This window comes from Rhamphochromis longiceps, linkage group LG3 (assembly GCF_057381845.1).
Source record: "Rhamphochromis longiceps isolate RC_006_pf linkage group LG3, R_longiceps_female_GT1.1, whole genome shotgun sequence".
Lineage (NCBI taxonomy): Eukaryota > Metazoa > Chordata > Actinopteri > Cichliformes > Cichlidae > Rhamphochromis > Rhamphochromis longiceps.
In genome coordinates this window covers 61,910,784-61,928,534 of record NC_140559.1, presented here as the reverse complement: position 1 = coordinate 61,928,534, position 17,751 = coordinate 61,910,784, and the positions used below count along the sequence as shown (strand labels likewise).

Below are 17,751 nucleotides of genomic sequence, written 5' to 3'. Positions count from 1 at the left end.
ATCAAAGTCAGGGGGCGGGGTTAATGCTGATCAAGTCAAAACCATTGCTTTGGTCTGGTGGGCGTTCTTTTAGTGGGCTTTTCTGTCACGGCCTGCGTGGCAGACTATGATGAGGGGAAGGAGGACCCAAATGCCAACACGTTCTCACTCCTGTATGGAGGACCACAAGAGCCACGCGCATCGAAATAAAGAATTCTGTGCTTAAGTAATGAATTATAGAATAAATTCTGCATTTGTAAATTCATTTTTGAATTCCCATTTAATAAACTGATTTTTGAAATGCTTTTAAAAACTGCATTTCAAAATCCTTTTTCCAATTGCACTTTAATAAACTGCATAAATTGCATGAATGAAGGGATCCTGCAGCGAAACGGAGAGCCCAACCTCTGACTTAGTGCCTGTTTACTCAGTCTGACCACCTGTGAAGTTAACGCGCTAACGTGGCTAACGCTAGCATCACCACACGTAGCCCCGTTATTTTAAGGTCATCTTAGCTCATGAAAGTTTAACGTCGCAGCTGTACGAGCTAGCTACGTGTTTTGTAAGCTGCTGTGCTCTTCACAAATAAAGCTGGAAGCAGCTCAGACTATTAGAACCAGCACTGAGGCCTGTTACATTTATGTTAGAGCAACAGCTGCAGCCTTTAAACTAGCGATTAAAATGCTGACAGTAATCAGAATCAAAAACGGTTTTATTGCCAAATGTTGAGCAGGTTTACAACATTAGGAAATTGCTGCGGTGCTTCAGTGCAAACATACTGTCATATAACACTTAAATAAAAATAAAAATAAGGATTAAAAGTGCTAAGTAGATAGATATATACATGAGTGCAGGTGGTGATCAGGGCCAAACATGGAATGATGCAGTGAACACAGCGTAGGGTCACGTGGTAGTGGTGGGAACAGTCATACGGTTATTGTTCATGTGTCCAACAGCAGAGGGGAAGAAACTGTTCTTATGGCGAGAGGTTCTGGTGCGAATGGACCGGAGCCTCCTGCCTGAGGGGAGCAGGTCAAACAGACTGTGTCCAGGGTGAGAAGGGTCAGCTGTGACTGAGCTGCACGCCCCAGTGTCCTGGAGGCGTACAGGTCCTGCAGAGATGGGAGTCTGCAGCCAATCACCTTCTCAGCAGAGCGCACAACATGCTGCAGTCTCTGTTTGTCCCTGATAGTGGCTCCAGCGTACCACACGGTGATGGAGGAGGTGAGGATGGACTCGATGATTGCAGTGTAGAATTGCATCATCGATCATATAATCCATTGTTTCAAATTAGACCTAAAACTCCCCCTTTTGACACATCTTCATGTGTCAAACAAAACCACAACTAGAAAATTCAAAGAAAAAGGTTCATCAGATCATTTCTCAGAAAACCTCAGCGATTCTCCTCTCGAGTATATTTGCTCCGGGCCTGCAAACCTGTGTTTAAATAATAAAATCAGTTTAATTATCATGTTCGATCTTTTCAGCTCCTGGCTCCACCCAGAGCCTGCATCCCCAGAACGACCTAGAAACAAAACCTGTATATTAGCATCAACTTCACATTTAAACTCAGTTCCCCCCCTGTCCTTCCCTCACTGTGATCCACTCTGTGCTATAAGAAACTAAACTTAAAACACAACAGTTATCAGTCATGTGCTTCATACAAAATGTGCGTATGTTTTAGTTTCACGTTGATCCTCTGAGTGTCATGGTACTTCTTTTAATCTGACTTTATCAAATCGAACCAAAATAGGTTTGCTGTCTTTACTTTGCTCGTTTTCCTCCAGCACCACCTCGTATCACCTGCCCTTTCCCTTGGACCAGTGTTTGTTATTCCATAACTGGATTTGGAATGTGACAAGTCCACCAATCCCCTATATAACTCCTACATTTGGCTTTGGTTCTGTTTTCCTTCTATAAAATGTCATTGACTTCTACAGTGGCCTGCTTTGGTTAATGGTAACATCAGTAATATCAAACATTTTCTCCCCTTCAGCATTTGGCATTTTCCCAACAATATAATGTGACACCATCATCTAAACCGAGTCAATAAAACAACATTTTCTTAAAGCAAACATCAGCAACCCAAAATCAGCCGCCCAAGGGTGGAGTCTGCAGTTCCACTCTCATGTGAACCTTTCGGTCTCCCTCTCTCTCTCTTGTGCTCCTGCCAAAAGCAAAGCAAAGCATCCACCTTTTTCTTACCGGCGTCGTGAATTGTTTGTCAACATCTACTCTTCCTAACGCTGGTCCAGTCTTTGTCACGGCTGCACAGCAGACAAGTGGAGCCTCACGCGCAAAGCATCAGAGTCTCCACCCTCATCAATATGAGCTCATTTATTTGTTCTTTCTTTTGTTTTTAGAAAAAGAGTTCTTTATGATCTTGGACTGGATTGACTCGCTGCAATCCTTTAGACAGGAACTGGCAGGTTCCCACAGGTGACCTTTCCCTCAGCCCATTGTAATCTGGAAAAGCTCACCTTATATTTGCTCTCACAACAATGTTTTACAGCGCTGTTAATTCAATCTTGCAGGCCTGCTTAGAACAAAGAAGGAGGAAAAGAGAGCTGATTATTAGCTCATCAGAGCACAAAACATCATCACCAAAGGGGGCGACACCTGACAGTTTTCTCTAAGTGCACTGTTACAGAAATAATGAGCCGCTCCTCGACATGTCCATGTTTAGTAAAACTCCCTCTATTGAAATAAGAAAACAAGCCAAAGCTAACTGACAGAATGAACCCATCACTAAAACAACGACCCCAAAAATCTTCATCACAGAAAAGTTTTGCTTACTAATCCAACAATATGTTGTGGGAATTAGAACTTTCCGGGTCATAAAGCTTTTGCCCGACTCTTGGCTTAACTAATACTGACATAGTCTGAAATCAGACTTAAAGTCACTCCCTCTGTTCATTTAGGATAAATGTATCTATATCTGATTTAGGCTAAGTGCCTTTTGTTTAGATGAACTGCTGGACTTCCAGACCAGCAGGTTTAGGGAAGTCTTTATGGGGTCACACTCTGACCCCCCCCACCACACACACACACACACACAAACACACACATGCACGCACGCACGCACACACACACACGCACACACGCACACACACACACACACGCACACGCACACGCGCACACACACACACACACACACACAGGCAACGTACTCTTTGTTTGTATGTAGACGTCATATGTTAATGAACGTCATATGTATATTCATGTAACCTCAATAAAAGAGCAGTGTTACGGAGGAGCGGACGAGAGCAACTGGGGTGAAGCGAAGGAACGGCGTTTGTCCGGTTCTCTCCCGTGCACGGGAAACATGAAGAACTTTGCCTACTCGTGTCTTGCTTTGCTATGTAATTAAATTGTCCTTAACGTTCCAACGAATAGGTTTATGCTACAAACCTATCACTGAGGTTAACTACACAACCCCTCGCCACCTCCTTATACACAGGAGTGAGTACAAAAGGGTTCGTACGGACGCATCAGCCGGCCGTCCTTCTGCTCGACACTGTTAGCTGAAAGATGATCGGATCATCCTCTGTCCTGTATTTAAGGCTGAGAGTCTTTGTCCAGTCTCTTTTCCACAGCTACTGTCCACAGCACTGATCCACCTGCAGCACAGCCCCACTCAGTTGTTTTATGATTTACATTGTGCACGTTTCCCTTCCAGTGAGCTTACAAAACCTCTGACAGGAGAAGTCAGGCATGTGTTTCCCCCACCTCCCCTTTTAGGCAGTAATAAAATAGAAAACAAACAATCAAACAGGCTAAAGCTAGAGCACAAGCAAAGACAGCACCGGTGACTAAGTTCTCCCATACTGGACGTACGCTACCACGTGGGCTCAAACAGCAGCACATCAGCTCAGTTTACATACTGTTGACATCTTCATCAGAGGATCAGCAGGGAGCGCTGCTGAGCTGCAGTCGTCTCCACCAGAGTGACGGAGCAGGAATCACAAACAGCACAAACCCACCGTGTTGTTTCCACCCTGTTCAGGAGATCTGAGCCCCCATCCCTTTTTTTCATGTTGCAGCTCTGCACTGCAGGCCCTGAACGCCTCCCGGTTACCCTCAGTGTGCTTAGAGTTTAATTTACAACCGACGAGCTCACAGATCATCTGCAGGCAGGTGAACGAACCCTTAATGTGAGGATAATAGCAGAGCTGAGCTGAGGTCAGAAATAGTCAGGAACGGTGTCGACACAGTGAAGTCAGCTGTTTGGGAATTTGTCTGATTATCAGTTTGGGGGGGTCGGTGTTAAATAACAAAGGCGGTGTAGGATGGAGAGAGGAGGAGGGAGGGAGCAGTGATGATATGAAGTCAGAATACACATGTGGCAGACATAAGGGGGTCAGACAGGAGCAGCATCAGTCTCTGCTCTGTTTTGTTAATAACGTAGAAAAATAGTTTTGTACAATCAAGCTACATCGACGGACGCTTTACCTCACGTACCCTAAAATGAAAAAGTAGTGACAGTAAGACGGAGGCTGCACATGACACCATGACTGAGTTCACAGCTGTTGCTTTGATTCTAACGTTTAAGACTTTTGGCATCGACTCCGTTTTAATAAATGAGTGCTGGGAGGCGTCGTTTGACTTCAGGAGCTCCTGCAATGCTCCTGCGATGCTCCTGCGATGCTCCTGCGATGCTCCTGCGATGCTCTTACTCTGCGGGAGAAAACCAAAAACCAAAAGTAGCAAACATGGAGCGATATGACTCGTTTAGATTTTGGGAAACGTGCATCGACAGGTACAGTGTCCTTTTCCCCGCGTCTTTAAAAATAATTCATGCATAGATCCCCCACTGAGAAAACCCTTTTATATACTTTCTCCTTTGTACACATTTTATATAGAACTATATATAATATCATTTCTCTATATCTATATTTTCAGAAAAATTCTTTCCACACAATAAAAAACAACAATTAAACAAATGCTTCAAACAAAACAACAAAAAGAGAGAAGATGGAAGAAAGAAAATCACGACTGAGGCCAGTTTGGCACTTTGTCATGAGAACATGACAGAACTCTGTTAGTTGACGGTAAATAGCGATACTCTATTTTTCTTTGGTTTTTCTTCTCCCTCGATGAGAAATGAAACACAGCAGTACTTACTTGGCACCTAAAAATGCTGGTCGAATGAAAGATATCAGTGTTTTCATAGTTATATGTTTAGTGTACGCCTCCCGCCTCCAGACTGCTCAGCAGATCGGGAATTTTTAGAGAAGAGCAGGAGGGAGGCGTGTCAAATGAGAGGAAGAGAGCAGTAATAAAACACGGATGTAGAAAAGAGAAGCATAATGTGCACATAACACACAGGAGATGGAAAAAGAGATGACGCCAACGTAAAAAAGAGAAAACAGCGAGGAGCGAGAGAGCATTCGTCCCTTTGACAAATGTTGGAGGTCTTGAGCCTGGAAACAGCAGACCGTCTTTGAAAACAGTATCTTTGAAAGATCTGAGTCACCCACCCCAAACTGCTCATCTGCTGCTGGACACTTCAGTTGCACCTCCACATGCCACCAGTGGAGGGAGCTGCCAAGTTTCACAGCACATGACGCAGCAGGTGTAGTTGCTTTTGGAGAAAGAAGCGAATAAGAGGACAGAACGAAGGCCCACGTCTAGAGGCCTCCCTTCCAGAGCGGTAGCAGAGCCAGTGTTCCTGGTCCCTAGGTGGCGCTGTGTCGGGCCTGTCCCTACTATACCCTGGTGGTGGAGTGGGGGTGGGGCAGGGTGTTGTTGTGGCCGGTGGAGGGGAATGTGTTGAAGGCGTGAAGAGGCTGCATGCTGGTGATGGTGCTGGGGATCACGGTGATGGTGTATGGCGTCATCAGCGGCACGTTGTCGGGGGCGCGGCGCAGCGCCAGGGTGTAGTCGGGAGGGCAGGCGGGCCGCAGGATGTCGTGGGGTCGCAGGGGCTCCATGTCGTGGTGAGCGTCGTGCTCCCAGTCCTTCATCTGCAGGGACATGATCTCCTCCTCCTGGCTGTGAGCCAGGTCGTTGGCGGGGCCGCCCCGCTGAGGGGACAGCCGGTGCCGGCGCATCTCGTGCCGCTTGTCACGCTTGTAGTAAAGGGCGGCGAAGGCCAGGATGTTGAGGAAGAAGAGCGACGCTCCAACTGCAACTGTCACGCTCAGTTCGGTGGAGTAGTCGCGGGTGTCTCCGGGAAAGAGGTCCTGGGGCGGGCGCTCTGAGCCCTCAGGCTCAGGATCTGATGGGAAGGTAGGGTAAGGATGACGAGTGGTTCGAGGAACGTTGTTTCTGGGCCTCATGGTGCCGGGGTCACGGCCTGCGGGGGAGCGCGTAGTGGTGGGAAAGAGCACGTCGTGCAGGCTGTGAAGATGAGGGACTAATTCCAGCCAAAAGGCCACTTTGTTAGCTCTGTAGTTGTGTCTGACACGAGGTTTCAAACCGATGTGAAGGTACTGCTTGTCCTTCCAGTTGAACTTGGTCCAGATGACCTCCTCGAAGCGGTTGGGCTTGGTATGAATGAACTTGGTGTCCTGAGGGACGGGCAGGTTGGGGTCCCTGGTGGAGCATAAAGGTTAAACGTTTCAGTTCAAAGTTATATTCAGTCTCCATTATAAGTAACATGTGGCATCAATACACTGAATACAGACAGGAGGCCCATTCTCTGTGCAACCTTTAAACTATCTAAGACCAACCGGCTGCTCTGGGATCTGGATGCTTTTGGTGAACCAGTATGTTCAATTCTTCAAAGCCACACGGGAATTAAACTAGCAACCTAGATTCAAGTATTCAAGATGACTAGAAGGCTATCAGTGAACATACAGTAACGTGTACAGTTTACACTACTGTGACATGAGGCCTACCCAGTCTTTGCGAAGTTAGTCCAGTAAGTCATGACCACAGTGCTCAGCATCACATCGTTCTTGGAGAAGTTGCACGGGAACAGGTCCGTGGCACCGATCATCGGTACGCCGAACACGTAAGGTATCTCGTCTCCGTGCGCGGCGTCGGCACTCGGGCCGCGTCTCGGTCTGGCAGTGGTGGTAGAACGTGTAAAAGTAAACTGGGGACTGAAACTCAGCATGGAGTTTGGCAGTGGCCACAGCTGGTGCCACCCACTGGTGGTCCGTAAACAGGAAGTGAGTGAGAAATCTAGAGAGGAAAAAAAAGTCTTTCAGATAACAGAAGGAGTGACAGGCAGCAGAGAGGAAGCATGACTGCATTATCCAAACATGTCTGTACTGTGACTGTGGTCCGGCTGTGAGGGGTTCGCAGGCCGATCTGTCAGAAACACCGACACTGAGATTGGGAGCCGACTACCTGGGGGATGATAGCATTACTGCCCACAGAGCCTCAAAGGTTAAGGCGCAGACACGCCGTGATGTGGATGAGTGGCTCTCTTTAGCACGCTTGTCTTGTTTGATGCACTTCACTGGGCTCACATGTTACTGATTCCATTCTTTACTCGCATGTTTTAAACGCTTAAAGCACTTTCACAGCTTTTTATATTCTTTTGAAAATTCATGTGAACTCAAGCTGTCAGAATTGTAATGTAAGCTTTGATAATTGTCCACATTTGTCATTTTGACGATTATCTGTTTATTTTAATGAATACAGCAAACAGAAAAAAACGAACAAATCAACAAACGCGGCTCCTAATGAGACAAAACCTGATGATGCTGCAAAATGCAGTTAAGTGAGAGGAGGCTGTAAAATGGAATAACTGAAAAAGTGGCAGTGTACAGAGGTGGCGTCCTCACCCTCTGGGTAGCCGTAGAGGTTGTCAACAAAGCTGGAGATGGTGTAGTCGAACGCCGCAGCTGAGATGCCGTCGTTGTCCTCACTGTCGTCCACAAACTTCAGCCCCTCTCCCTGGTTCACTCCTATCAGGATGTCATAGTTTAGGAGCTCCCCCTGGTGGAGCAAATAAGGAAGAACATGCTGAGTGCTGGAACAGAGCCTGTGTGCATCACAAGTCTACAACAGGAAGTGCAGCTGAAGCACAGCTTTGTGAATTGGCAGCATTTCATTTCCCAGTAAACAAAATAAAGATTTGCTGTTGCCATGAAATTCCTACTATAAACTGTAAATACTCCAATATATGCAGGGTTCATACACATTTTTAGGGTCAAATTCAAGCACTTTTTAAGCACATTCAAGGTCAATTTTCAAGCTTTTCCAGCACATTACCAAAAAAGAAGCATGTTTCACTTTGCATCACCTCAGTAAGACCTTGTAAAAATTTAAACAAATCATCTGAGGTCGATTTAAATGTCTTTTGTTCCCCTTTTGTTAAAAGAGCAGCACACAAAAATACAGAAAAAGGAAATGGTTGCCTTACATGCATATAGTGTACAAACTCAAAAAAACACATTCCTCTTAAAAATTAAGATGTGCAAATGTGAACAAATCAACTTGTTAGAGATCTTCATCTCCACTGTAAATAAACAACAAGCCAGAGAACAAGAAAACTGCACCAAACACCACAAACACCAACAAATTAATGTCTTCTCATCAGACATTGAAGCTTCTTTCCTGTGTGACATAAAAAATAAGAGACCGATGTTTGTTTGTTTCTTTTAACTAGTTAAGCACCCACGTTCAGTCATCCACCCATTCACGCACTGGTGATGTAGCTACAGCCACCCTGGGGCGCCACCAGGCCCTCTGACCACCACCAGTAGGCAACGGGTGAAGTGTCTTGCCGGGTGAAGTGTCTTGCCGGGTGAAGTGTCTTGCCCAAGGACACAACGACCGAGACTGTCCAAGCCGGGGCTCGATTACAAGGCGAACTCCTAACTCTTGAGCCACGATCGCCCAGTGGGGACATGGGGACATTTCAATTTCCAGCAGGAAGCTCCCCCTTTTTGTTAAACCCTTTAGATCAGGGGTCGGCAACCTGCGGCTCTTTAGTCCTTATAGTGCGGCTCCGCGTGGTTTGGGAAAATAAATTAGCTGAAGTGTATTTTATTTATGTTAGTTCTTTTTTTTTAACTTGTAGTTCTAAATTGGAAGATTATTGTGATTTTGCAATATACAAATAAAATTATATTTTGTTATTTTTTCATCGCTCAAAATAAGCGTCACACTCGCGGAAGCCGGTGTACCCGGCGAAACGCCGTGCATTTATCGAGCCTTTCAACCCCAGATAGGCCAATTATGGCTCTTTGGCTCTTTGGGTCTTAAAGGTTGCTGACCCCTGCTTTAGATGAACAGAGTTTTTTAATTAAATACATAATCTTTAATAAATGTTCTCTTTTATAAAAAGTAGGATAATTAAAAAAACTTTTATTATACCTCTATTGCGTAGAAAAAAAACTGTCTTGTTTTCTGTCGTCTGTTATATAATATTAGGGATGTTTGTGACAATTAATTTCTTAATCGGCTGGACTAACCAATAGTCCACAACCAGGAAACACTGAAATTTTAAGTTAAGTTTGAAAACAGTTTAAAAAAAAATACCCCATTCCAAAATGTCTTGTGACAATCTCATTGGCTTAGGGAGTGATGATGTCATAGATCTTAAGAATCTTAAGTCCTTTGATGTTTTTCCTTAAGTAGGGGTGAGAAACAGCAAGTTTTAGTTCGTTTCAGCAGCATCTGTGTTTGCAGCCTACAAAACGTTCACCACAAGCTCTTCAAAGTCATCGTATAGAAACTCCAACATGTTTCCAAGAAAAAAACAACCAATTCAAAAAGATTACGCCGCCTCTCCTTCCTGGCGTGGCCAGCCAATTTCCCCAAATGGCTCCTCATCCTTCCAAAGGGCGTTAGAGGAGAGTAGGAAGGAAAACTACCTTCTCCAGAAAAAAATGCAACAAATTGAAGAAGAGAAACTTCAACTGGAGGACAAGTGTAGACGAATGGAAGCCCAAAATAAAGAGCTGGAAGAAAGACAACAGTGCCAGCCGGACATAAAAATTATTAATGAGGGCTGGGGAATCAAGTTTGCTCAGAGCCGAGAGCAGATTGTGCACCTCATTAAAGAAAACAGGCAAAAGAGTGCAGAACTAAAAGAAATGACCAACCAGCTCCAAGACAAGAAAACGATGACTGATAAGATACAACGGGATCTCCAATACATGGACCGAAAAAATCGGCTCCTCCAAAGACAGCTCCATGAAGCTGTGGAAGAAAAGAAAGAATTCCTCCAACAGAAGGAAGAGCAGGACAAAAAGCAACGAGACATGCAGCACGAACTGAAGAGCATGCAGGAAAAATACCGCATGCTGAAAGAAAGCCTGGATGAAACACTGCGCCAAAATAAAGACCTTCTTCAACAGAAAGAGCAACAGCAGGAAAGACTGAAAGAAGGAAAACGTGTCGTCCAGGACTTTGAGTCTAAAAATCTAAAACTGCAAGAGTTTTGTAATCAGCTGGAGGACAAAGCAACTAAAGTGGAAGAAGAAAAAGACAAACTGGAGAAACGCTGCTCACAGATGCAGAGAAGGATCGATCAGATAGCGAGAAACAACTCCGAGCTCGTTAAGGGGATTTTGGTGGAATTCAATAACTTGAAGCGTGAACACACTCAAATGCAGGCGCAAAAACAACAAGAAGACAAAATACATGAAGACCTGCAGCTCACGCTCCAAGAAATCCAGAAAAGAAACGAGCAGTTAGAAGACAAGCACAAAGAGGTCCAACAGAGAAATGCAGACATGCACAAGGACAAGCTGATACAGGAGGCAACATCCAAACAACTCAAAGACAAGCTTGAAGAACAACAAGCAACATTGGAAGAGGTGGAACAAAGATGTGAGAAACTTGAAGAACAAAACGCAGAAACCATCGATGAGCTGAGAAATCTCATCCTGGAGAAAAAAGCGCTCGTGGAAAAGTGCATGAAAAAAAAGAGAAAATGGTTCCACTTGTTCCGGAGGAGAGACGCTACTGCTTCCTCACCTGATGTAGCCTCGTCTTGCTCCACCTCTGTTAACCCCCCCAACCAGTCCCGGCCGTTGACTGTCCCCTCCTGAGCCTGGTTCTGCCGGAGGTTCCTGCCCGTTTAAAGGCAGTTTTTCCTCCCCACTGTCGCCAAGTGCTTGCTCAGAGGGGATTGTTGGGGTTTCTCTCCTCTGCCTTGTTTCTTCATTTACTTGTTTAACTTTTTTCAACTTATCTAAATAATAAACCAATTAAATTTATCCTTTGAGTATTTTTCATCTCATCTTTACAGAATCTTTCCAAAACATTTTCAAACATTCAGATCTGTCTTTTATTTTCTTCTTGAAGCCTCATAAATGGTGAACTAAAAACCCGGAACATGGTTTGAAACATAGTTTCAGCTGAAACTGGCATAACATGCTGTGTGTGTGTGTGTGTGTGTGTGTGTGTGTGTGTGTGTGTGTGTGTGTGTGTGTGTGTGTGTGTGTGTCAGGATATCACTAGTTAGGTCATCATGTTTAGACTCATTCACTCCAAAATTATTTAGGCCAAATCTTTAAAACAGTGTCATTTCATACACATTTTCAATTCACTTCAATCGCACAAATGCAGAAATAATTATTTGCAGTATCTTATTTATTATGAGAATGTCATGCCTGATCATTTGTACCTACACCACCAAAAATGGGGGCAAAAGGGAGGAGATCATGTTTAATCGGTTATAAGAAAAGGTCAGAAATATAAGTGCCGACATGAGCAGTGTCCACAGAAACCTCTGACTCTCAGCTCAAAGCTCATATAAACCATTTCTACAACCAGCAAACAAACAAAGACACCAAACAGTTAAAAGAGCAGTGACGTCACCACGAATCTGTGGTCAGGTAATATCCATGTTTTGATTGATGATTTTCTGGAGTTAAATGTGAACCGAAGCATATTTTGGGTGTTATATGCTATTAAATACTTTTTAATTTATTTAAAAGTATTTAATAGCATATAACACCCAAAACATGCTGGGTGTGGAAATAAAAAAATCAGAATTTCCTCTGTTTGAGTCACAGTAACTTTGACATAGTAACATTTGCAGTAAGTCCTAAATGTTCACCTTTAAAATCCCTCCCTCTGTTCATTTTGCCCACATCATGTTTCAGTGGTTGGCCTCAGGTTCTTCAGCTTCCTGACAGTCTGAAGTCAGCTGACAGAGTTTCACCTGCTAAATACACAGAAAATCTTGTTAAAGCCGCACAGTTTGCCCAACAGTAATATTCCCATTAAGCCCTTTCTAAACACTTTATAACAATGTGTCATCACTAAATTATAAACTTCTTCTCCAGATCTGCACGACTGCACTTAGTCACAGACTTTATTTAATTGTCCTGCGGCTGCTATCATATATTTTACCAAACAGTTCTTCTCACACAGTCACAGATATATTTCTCTCAATGCAAACTTCACTCATGTCTCAGACAGGAAACTTGAGTTTTTCTTTTTTTTCTGTCCCCACTCATTCAACTAATTTGCATATTGAGTCACATCTCGAGAAGTTGCCCTGACAACAGAAATGCATATTCAAAACATTGCTGCATAATTCAATTATTATTCTTTTATTTTTATTTCTACAGTCGTCACTTCTTTTGCTCAATCAGCTGGAAACCACTTCTAATTCACTATTTTAAACCTGCTTTAAGCTTCTAATCACTGGTTGGTCCTCCCAGTCTCTTTTTCCTTGTCACAAAAGTCGCTCTATTGTCCTGCAACTTCCTGAGTTATTCCTCAGCTTCAGCCTTTAAGTGTGTTAAATCTACACCATTCAGCATTTATGTCATGTATTCACATTCATGAGTGTAAGCATGTCTTCATTGCGTGTATGTTGTGTGTTCATATTAATATTGAGTGTAAGCTGGTCTTCGTTGCCTCGATGTGTTTTTATAATCAGATTTAATTCCTGCATCTTTGCGCTGAACTGTGGATTCAAACTGTCTCACTTCTGATTCTCTCCAAAAACAATTTCACATGTGACAATTTCTACATGTGTGTTTTCTATTTTTCTATTCATTTATGTATTATTAGTTTATTTATTTCTTTATCTCTCTCTCTCTCTTACTTTTTTTATTTACCTTTCTGTTGCGATGCTCTGGATGTTTCTAAACCCCACAAATGCAGTCTCACTGTTCAACCCAATTTTCCTATGCTGGCATCCTGGCAGCTGCACGCTTGACTTTTCTCAGTTCATGGGCAGTTATTTTGCGCCTTGGTTTTTCCACACGCTTCTTGCGACCCTGTTGACTATTTTGAATGAAACGCTTGATTGTTCGATGATCACGCTTCAGAAGCTTTGCAATTTTGAGACTGCTGCATCCCTCTGCAAGATATCTCACTATTTTTGACTTTTCTGAGCCTGTCAAGTCCTTCTTTTGACCCATTTTGCCAAAGGAAAGGACGTTGCCTAATAATTATGCACACCTGATATAGGGTGTTGATGTCATTAGACCACACCCCTTCTCATTACAGAGATGCACATCACCTAATATGCTTAATTGGTAGTAGGCTTTCGAGCCTATACAGCTTGGAGTAAGACAACATGCATGAAGAGGATGATGTGGACAAAATACTCATTTGCCTAATAATTCTGCTCTCCCTGTAGACTTTTGTCTTATCGCCTTAACCTCCATGGTCTCAAATTCTTTCAGGATATAATTTCTTTTAACCGGATTAGGGCAAATTTCATTTATCAAAATATTCCTGATCACTTTGTTTGTAAACCTGCTGTCACCAAATTCAACTCCAGCTATGCAGAGCTGCCTCAGTCCAGGAGAAATTTTAGAGTGCACAATATCTTCTTTTATCATTGATCTCAAAGGGACTGGGATGGCTTTCACTGGGGATTTATATCTCTTAGCAGTACATCTTACATCAAATTTCTCACAAAACGTCTCATGTTTTAGTAAGACCCCATTATCATCCATAAAATGAGCTACAGCCCAAATCCCTTTAGATCTCCATTCATCCACGTACACAGATTTCCTACACAAACGGATATACCTGTTGTTCCATATAGGGGTGTTGTGAGGAGTAAAGCTATGTTTATAGATTAATTTCCAGTAGAGACGGACCTGCTGATGGAAAGCTGAGAGTTTAACAGGTAACGAACTGCAATCAAAGTCACAACGTAACAAAAAGTCTATTCCACCCATTTTGCCAAAAATCACATTGGGAATAATGTTCCAAAAGGAATTTTTGTTCCTAATGAAAGATCTTAACCATTTCAATTTTAGTACACCATTCATAACATCAAAGTCAGTGGCATTAGCCCCACCCTCTTCATAATTCTTAATCACATCATTTTTCTTTATATAATGACATTTGTTCCTCCATATGAACCTAAAATTAAGAGTATTTATAGATTTAATTAGTTTTGGAGGTATGGGCAGAGAAAAGGCTGGATAGATGAGTCTGGACAGACTGTCCATGTTGGTTAGCAAGATTCTCCCAAACAGAGTTATGTCCCTTTGCAGCCACATGTTTAAAATTGACTTACACTTTTCTATATTGGTACAGATATTCTTATTTTCTGTTGATGTCTTATCCTTGCAAATTACAATGCCCAGATACTTCACCTCTTTTTTGATCTGCATATTATTTATTGCTTGCAGGGGACACTCATGCAGAGCTAGAATTTTGCATTTATTAATATTCAGCTGTAGGCCAGAAGCTTTGGAGAAATGGTTGATCGCCTGCAAGGCTAAAGGAATCTGGTCCTCATTTTTTAGAAACAGGGTGGTATCATCTGCCAGCTGACTGATTATTATCTGTTCACCCATCACAGTTAACCCCTTAATGTGACTGTTTTTAATCAAAATAATTCCTCTGACACAGAAGACCTACATTCCTGGTTTAATTCTTGCTGTCAAAAAATCATGGACTCTGTGGCTCCTTTAAAAACCAGGCAGCTTAAGGCTAAACCTGAGCCTTGGTTTAATGAGAGCAGTCGTGCTGTTAAGAGGGAATGTCGTCGAGCAGAACGGAGGTGGAAAAAGGATAAACTGCATGTATCATTTCAAATTCTCAAAGACTGCTGGCATCGCTACCAGAACACTGTTAAAGAGGCAAAAAGGGAATATTTTGCAAATATTATTTCTTCCAACTGTCATAACCCACGTGTGTTATTTAGGACCATTGACACTGTTCTTAATACTCCTTTGAATGTCTGTTTGGAAGTTTCTCCTGAGATTTGCAATGATTTTCTGAACTTTTTTATTGAAAAGGTTGTCACCATCAGGGCTCTTATCACAGCTCCTGACTCTGACCCCTCTGTCTCTGTCCCTTGCGCTGCTGTTTTCACTCAGTTTGAGCTTGTGACGCTCTCCTCTTTAGAGGATGTGGTTCGCCATATTAAGCCCACAGGTTCCCCACGGGATCCTGTCCCTCCACAATTCTTTAAAGAAATTTTTCCTAGTATACAACAGTATGTCCTTGACATTATTAACAGCAGTCTGTCTTCTGGTGTGGTTCCTGCAAATTTCAAACATGCAGTAGTACAGCCACTGCTTAAGAAACCTGGCCTTGATCACACAGTTTTAGCGAACTATAGGCCTATTTCCAAGCTGCCTTTAGTCTCCAAGGTTTTAGAGAAAATTGTTTTTAGTCAACTGAAAGATTTTCTAGATGAAAATGGAATCTTTGAGGTTTTTCGGTCAGGTTTTAAAACCCTTCACAGCACAGAATCTGCATTACTAAGGGTTTTTAATGACATCCTTCTGGCATGTGATTCTGGTAACCATGTTGTTCTTGTCTTGCTTGACCTAACTGCTGCCTTTGACACAGTAGACCACAATATTTTAATTTCTCGATTACATGATGTAGTGGGTATTGGTGGCACTGCACTCAATTGGTTTAGGTCTTATTTGTCAGATAGAACTTTCTCTGTCAGCCTTCTCGGTTACGAATCGTCTTCTGCTCCTCTGTCATGTGGTGTCCCACAGGGCTCAATTTTAGGGCCACTGCTCTTTTCTCTGTATCTACTGCCTCTGGGTTCTATCCTTAGAAGGCATGGGATCTCATTTCACTGTTATGCCGATGACTGCCAAATTTATTTGACACTAAAACGCAAGGATGCCATCTCCATAAAACCTCTCTTGACATGTCTAGATGACATTAAAGCTTGGTTGGCTCGAAACTTTTTAAATTTTAATAAAAAGAAAACAGAAGTGTTGGTGTTTGGACCCAGTGGTCCCTGTGAGTCCTCCTCTGTTGTTTTAGGATCCCTGGAAGTCTATTTTAAATCTGTTGTTACTGACCTTGGTTTTAAGTTGGACAGTGATTTTAAATTGGACAACCAAATCAGAGCAGTGGTGAAGTCCAGTTTTTATCATTTAAGGCGACTGGCAAGACTAAAATCTTTTCTTTCGAGGCAGCACCTTGAAACAGTGATCCATGCTTTTATTTCTTCCCGCCTGGACTACTGTAACTCACTTTATGTGGGGGTCAGTCAGTCATTGCTCTCACGTCTGCAGCTGGTTCAAAATGCGGCTGCACGACTCCTAACAGGAACTCGAAAAAGAGAGCATATAACCCCCGTGCTGGCCTCTCTGCACTGGCTGCCTGTGTCTTTTAGAGTTAATTTTAAAATTCTTATGTTTGTTTTTAAATGTCTACACAGTCTTGCCCCGCCTTACCTCTCTGAGCTTCTTCATCCCCACATACCCTGTCGGTCTCTCAGGTCAGCTGACCAGCTGCTCCTGGAGGTACCGGGATCCAGGAGGAAGCTCAGAGGGGACAGGGCCTTCTCTATTGTGGCTCCAAAATTATGGAATAATTTGCCCATGCATGTTAGAGAGGCCCCTTCACTGTCCACTTTTAAATCACATCTTAAAACCCACTTTTATTCCTTGGCTTTTAACCTCAGTGAGACTTAGTTTCTTTTTTAATGCAGTAGTTATTTAATTAATGATTTCACTCTTCTTTTATTTGTTTTTTATTTATATCTCATGTAATTTTATTTTACAGTTCCAATGTACAGCACTTTGTGTCAGCTGTGGTTGTTTTAAAGTGCTTTATAAATAAAGTTGATGATGATGATGATGAAAATAGACAACAGCTCAGCAACCATGATGAACAGAAGTGGTGAGCTGCTACATCCCTGCCTTATCCCTCTATTAACCTCAAACCTTGAACATGTACCATGTTCTAGCAAAACAGAGCTGTTAATGTCATTATATAGCATCTCTATAACATTGATAAATTCCTCTCCAAAACCAAAAGACTGCAGAGTTTTTAATATGAACGTATGTTCAACTGAGTCAAATGCTTTGTAAAAATCCAAGAACAGGATGTACCCTCTCTCTTGGATTAATTCACTGTATTCAAGGAGATCCAAAACCAGCCTAATATTGTTATGAATTAGTCTTCCTTTCAAAAAACCTGATTGTGTTTCACTGATAATGTTTGAGATGCCTTTCTTTAGCCTCTCAGCTACAGCTCCAGACAGGATCTTATAGTCAGTGTTTAGTAAGGTGATGGGTCTTAAATTGTCTAAAATTCTTTTATCCTTACCCGATTTAGGGATCAGGGTTATCAGCCCTTGTTTCGTGCTCGGCATCACTTCTTTTTTCTCTATCGATTCCTTTAATGCATCAAACAATAAAGTTCTTAGGTCCTTCCAGAAGAATTGATAAAAATTAGTAGTGAGTCCATCTGTCCCTGGGGACTTGTTTAATGCCATTTTCATGACCACCAAATCCAGTTCCTCAATTTTAAGCTCTGAATCACACAGATCTTTGAACGGCTTGTCAATACATGGGATGAGATTATGAATCTTATCAAAGAAACTATCAGAATCAGCTGCTGAATATTCTGAGGAGTACAATTTGGAATAAAAAGTGAAGACTTCTTTTCCAATCTTTCTGA

At 42.7% G+C, this 17,751-nt stretch overlaps 1 protein-coding gene and 1 pseudogene across 1 annotated transcript; one reads left to right on the top strand and one right to left on the bottom strand.

Annotated features, from left to right (window-relative positions):
• Positions 1-5,635: 5,635 nt before the first annotated feature.
• Positions 5,636-6,937, bottom strand: LOC146675628 (neuroligin-1-like). Its single transcript, XM_085400654.1, has 2 exons — positions 6,822-6,937; positions 5,636-6,516 (listed from the first exon to the last, which is right to left on the bottom strand). The coding sequence occupies exons 1-2, from the start codon at positions 6,920-6,922 to the stop codon at positions 5,688-5,690; spliced, it is 930 nt and encodes a 309-aa protein (XP_085256780.1). The 5' UTR covers positions 6,923-6,937; the 3' UTR covers positions 5,636-5,687.
• Positions 6,938-9,623: 2,686 nt separating this feature from the next.
• On the top strand, positions 9,624-10,761 carry LOC146675627 (uncharacterized; annotated as a pseudogene).
• The last annotated feature ends 6,990 nt before the right edge of the window (positions 10,762-17,751 follow it).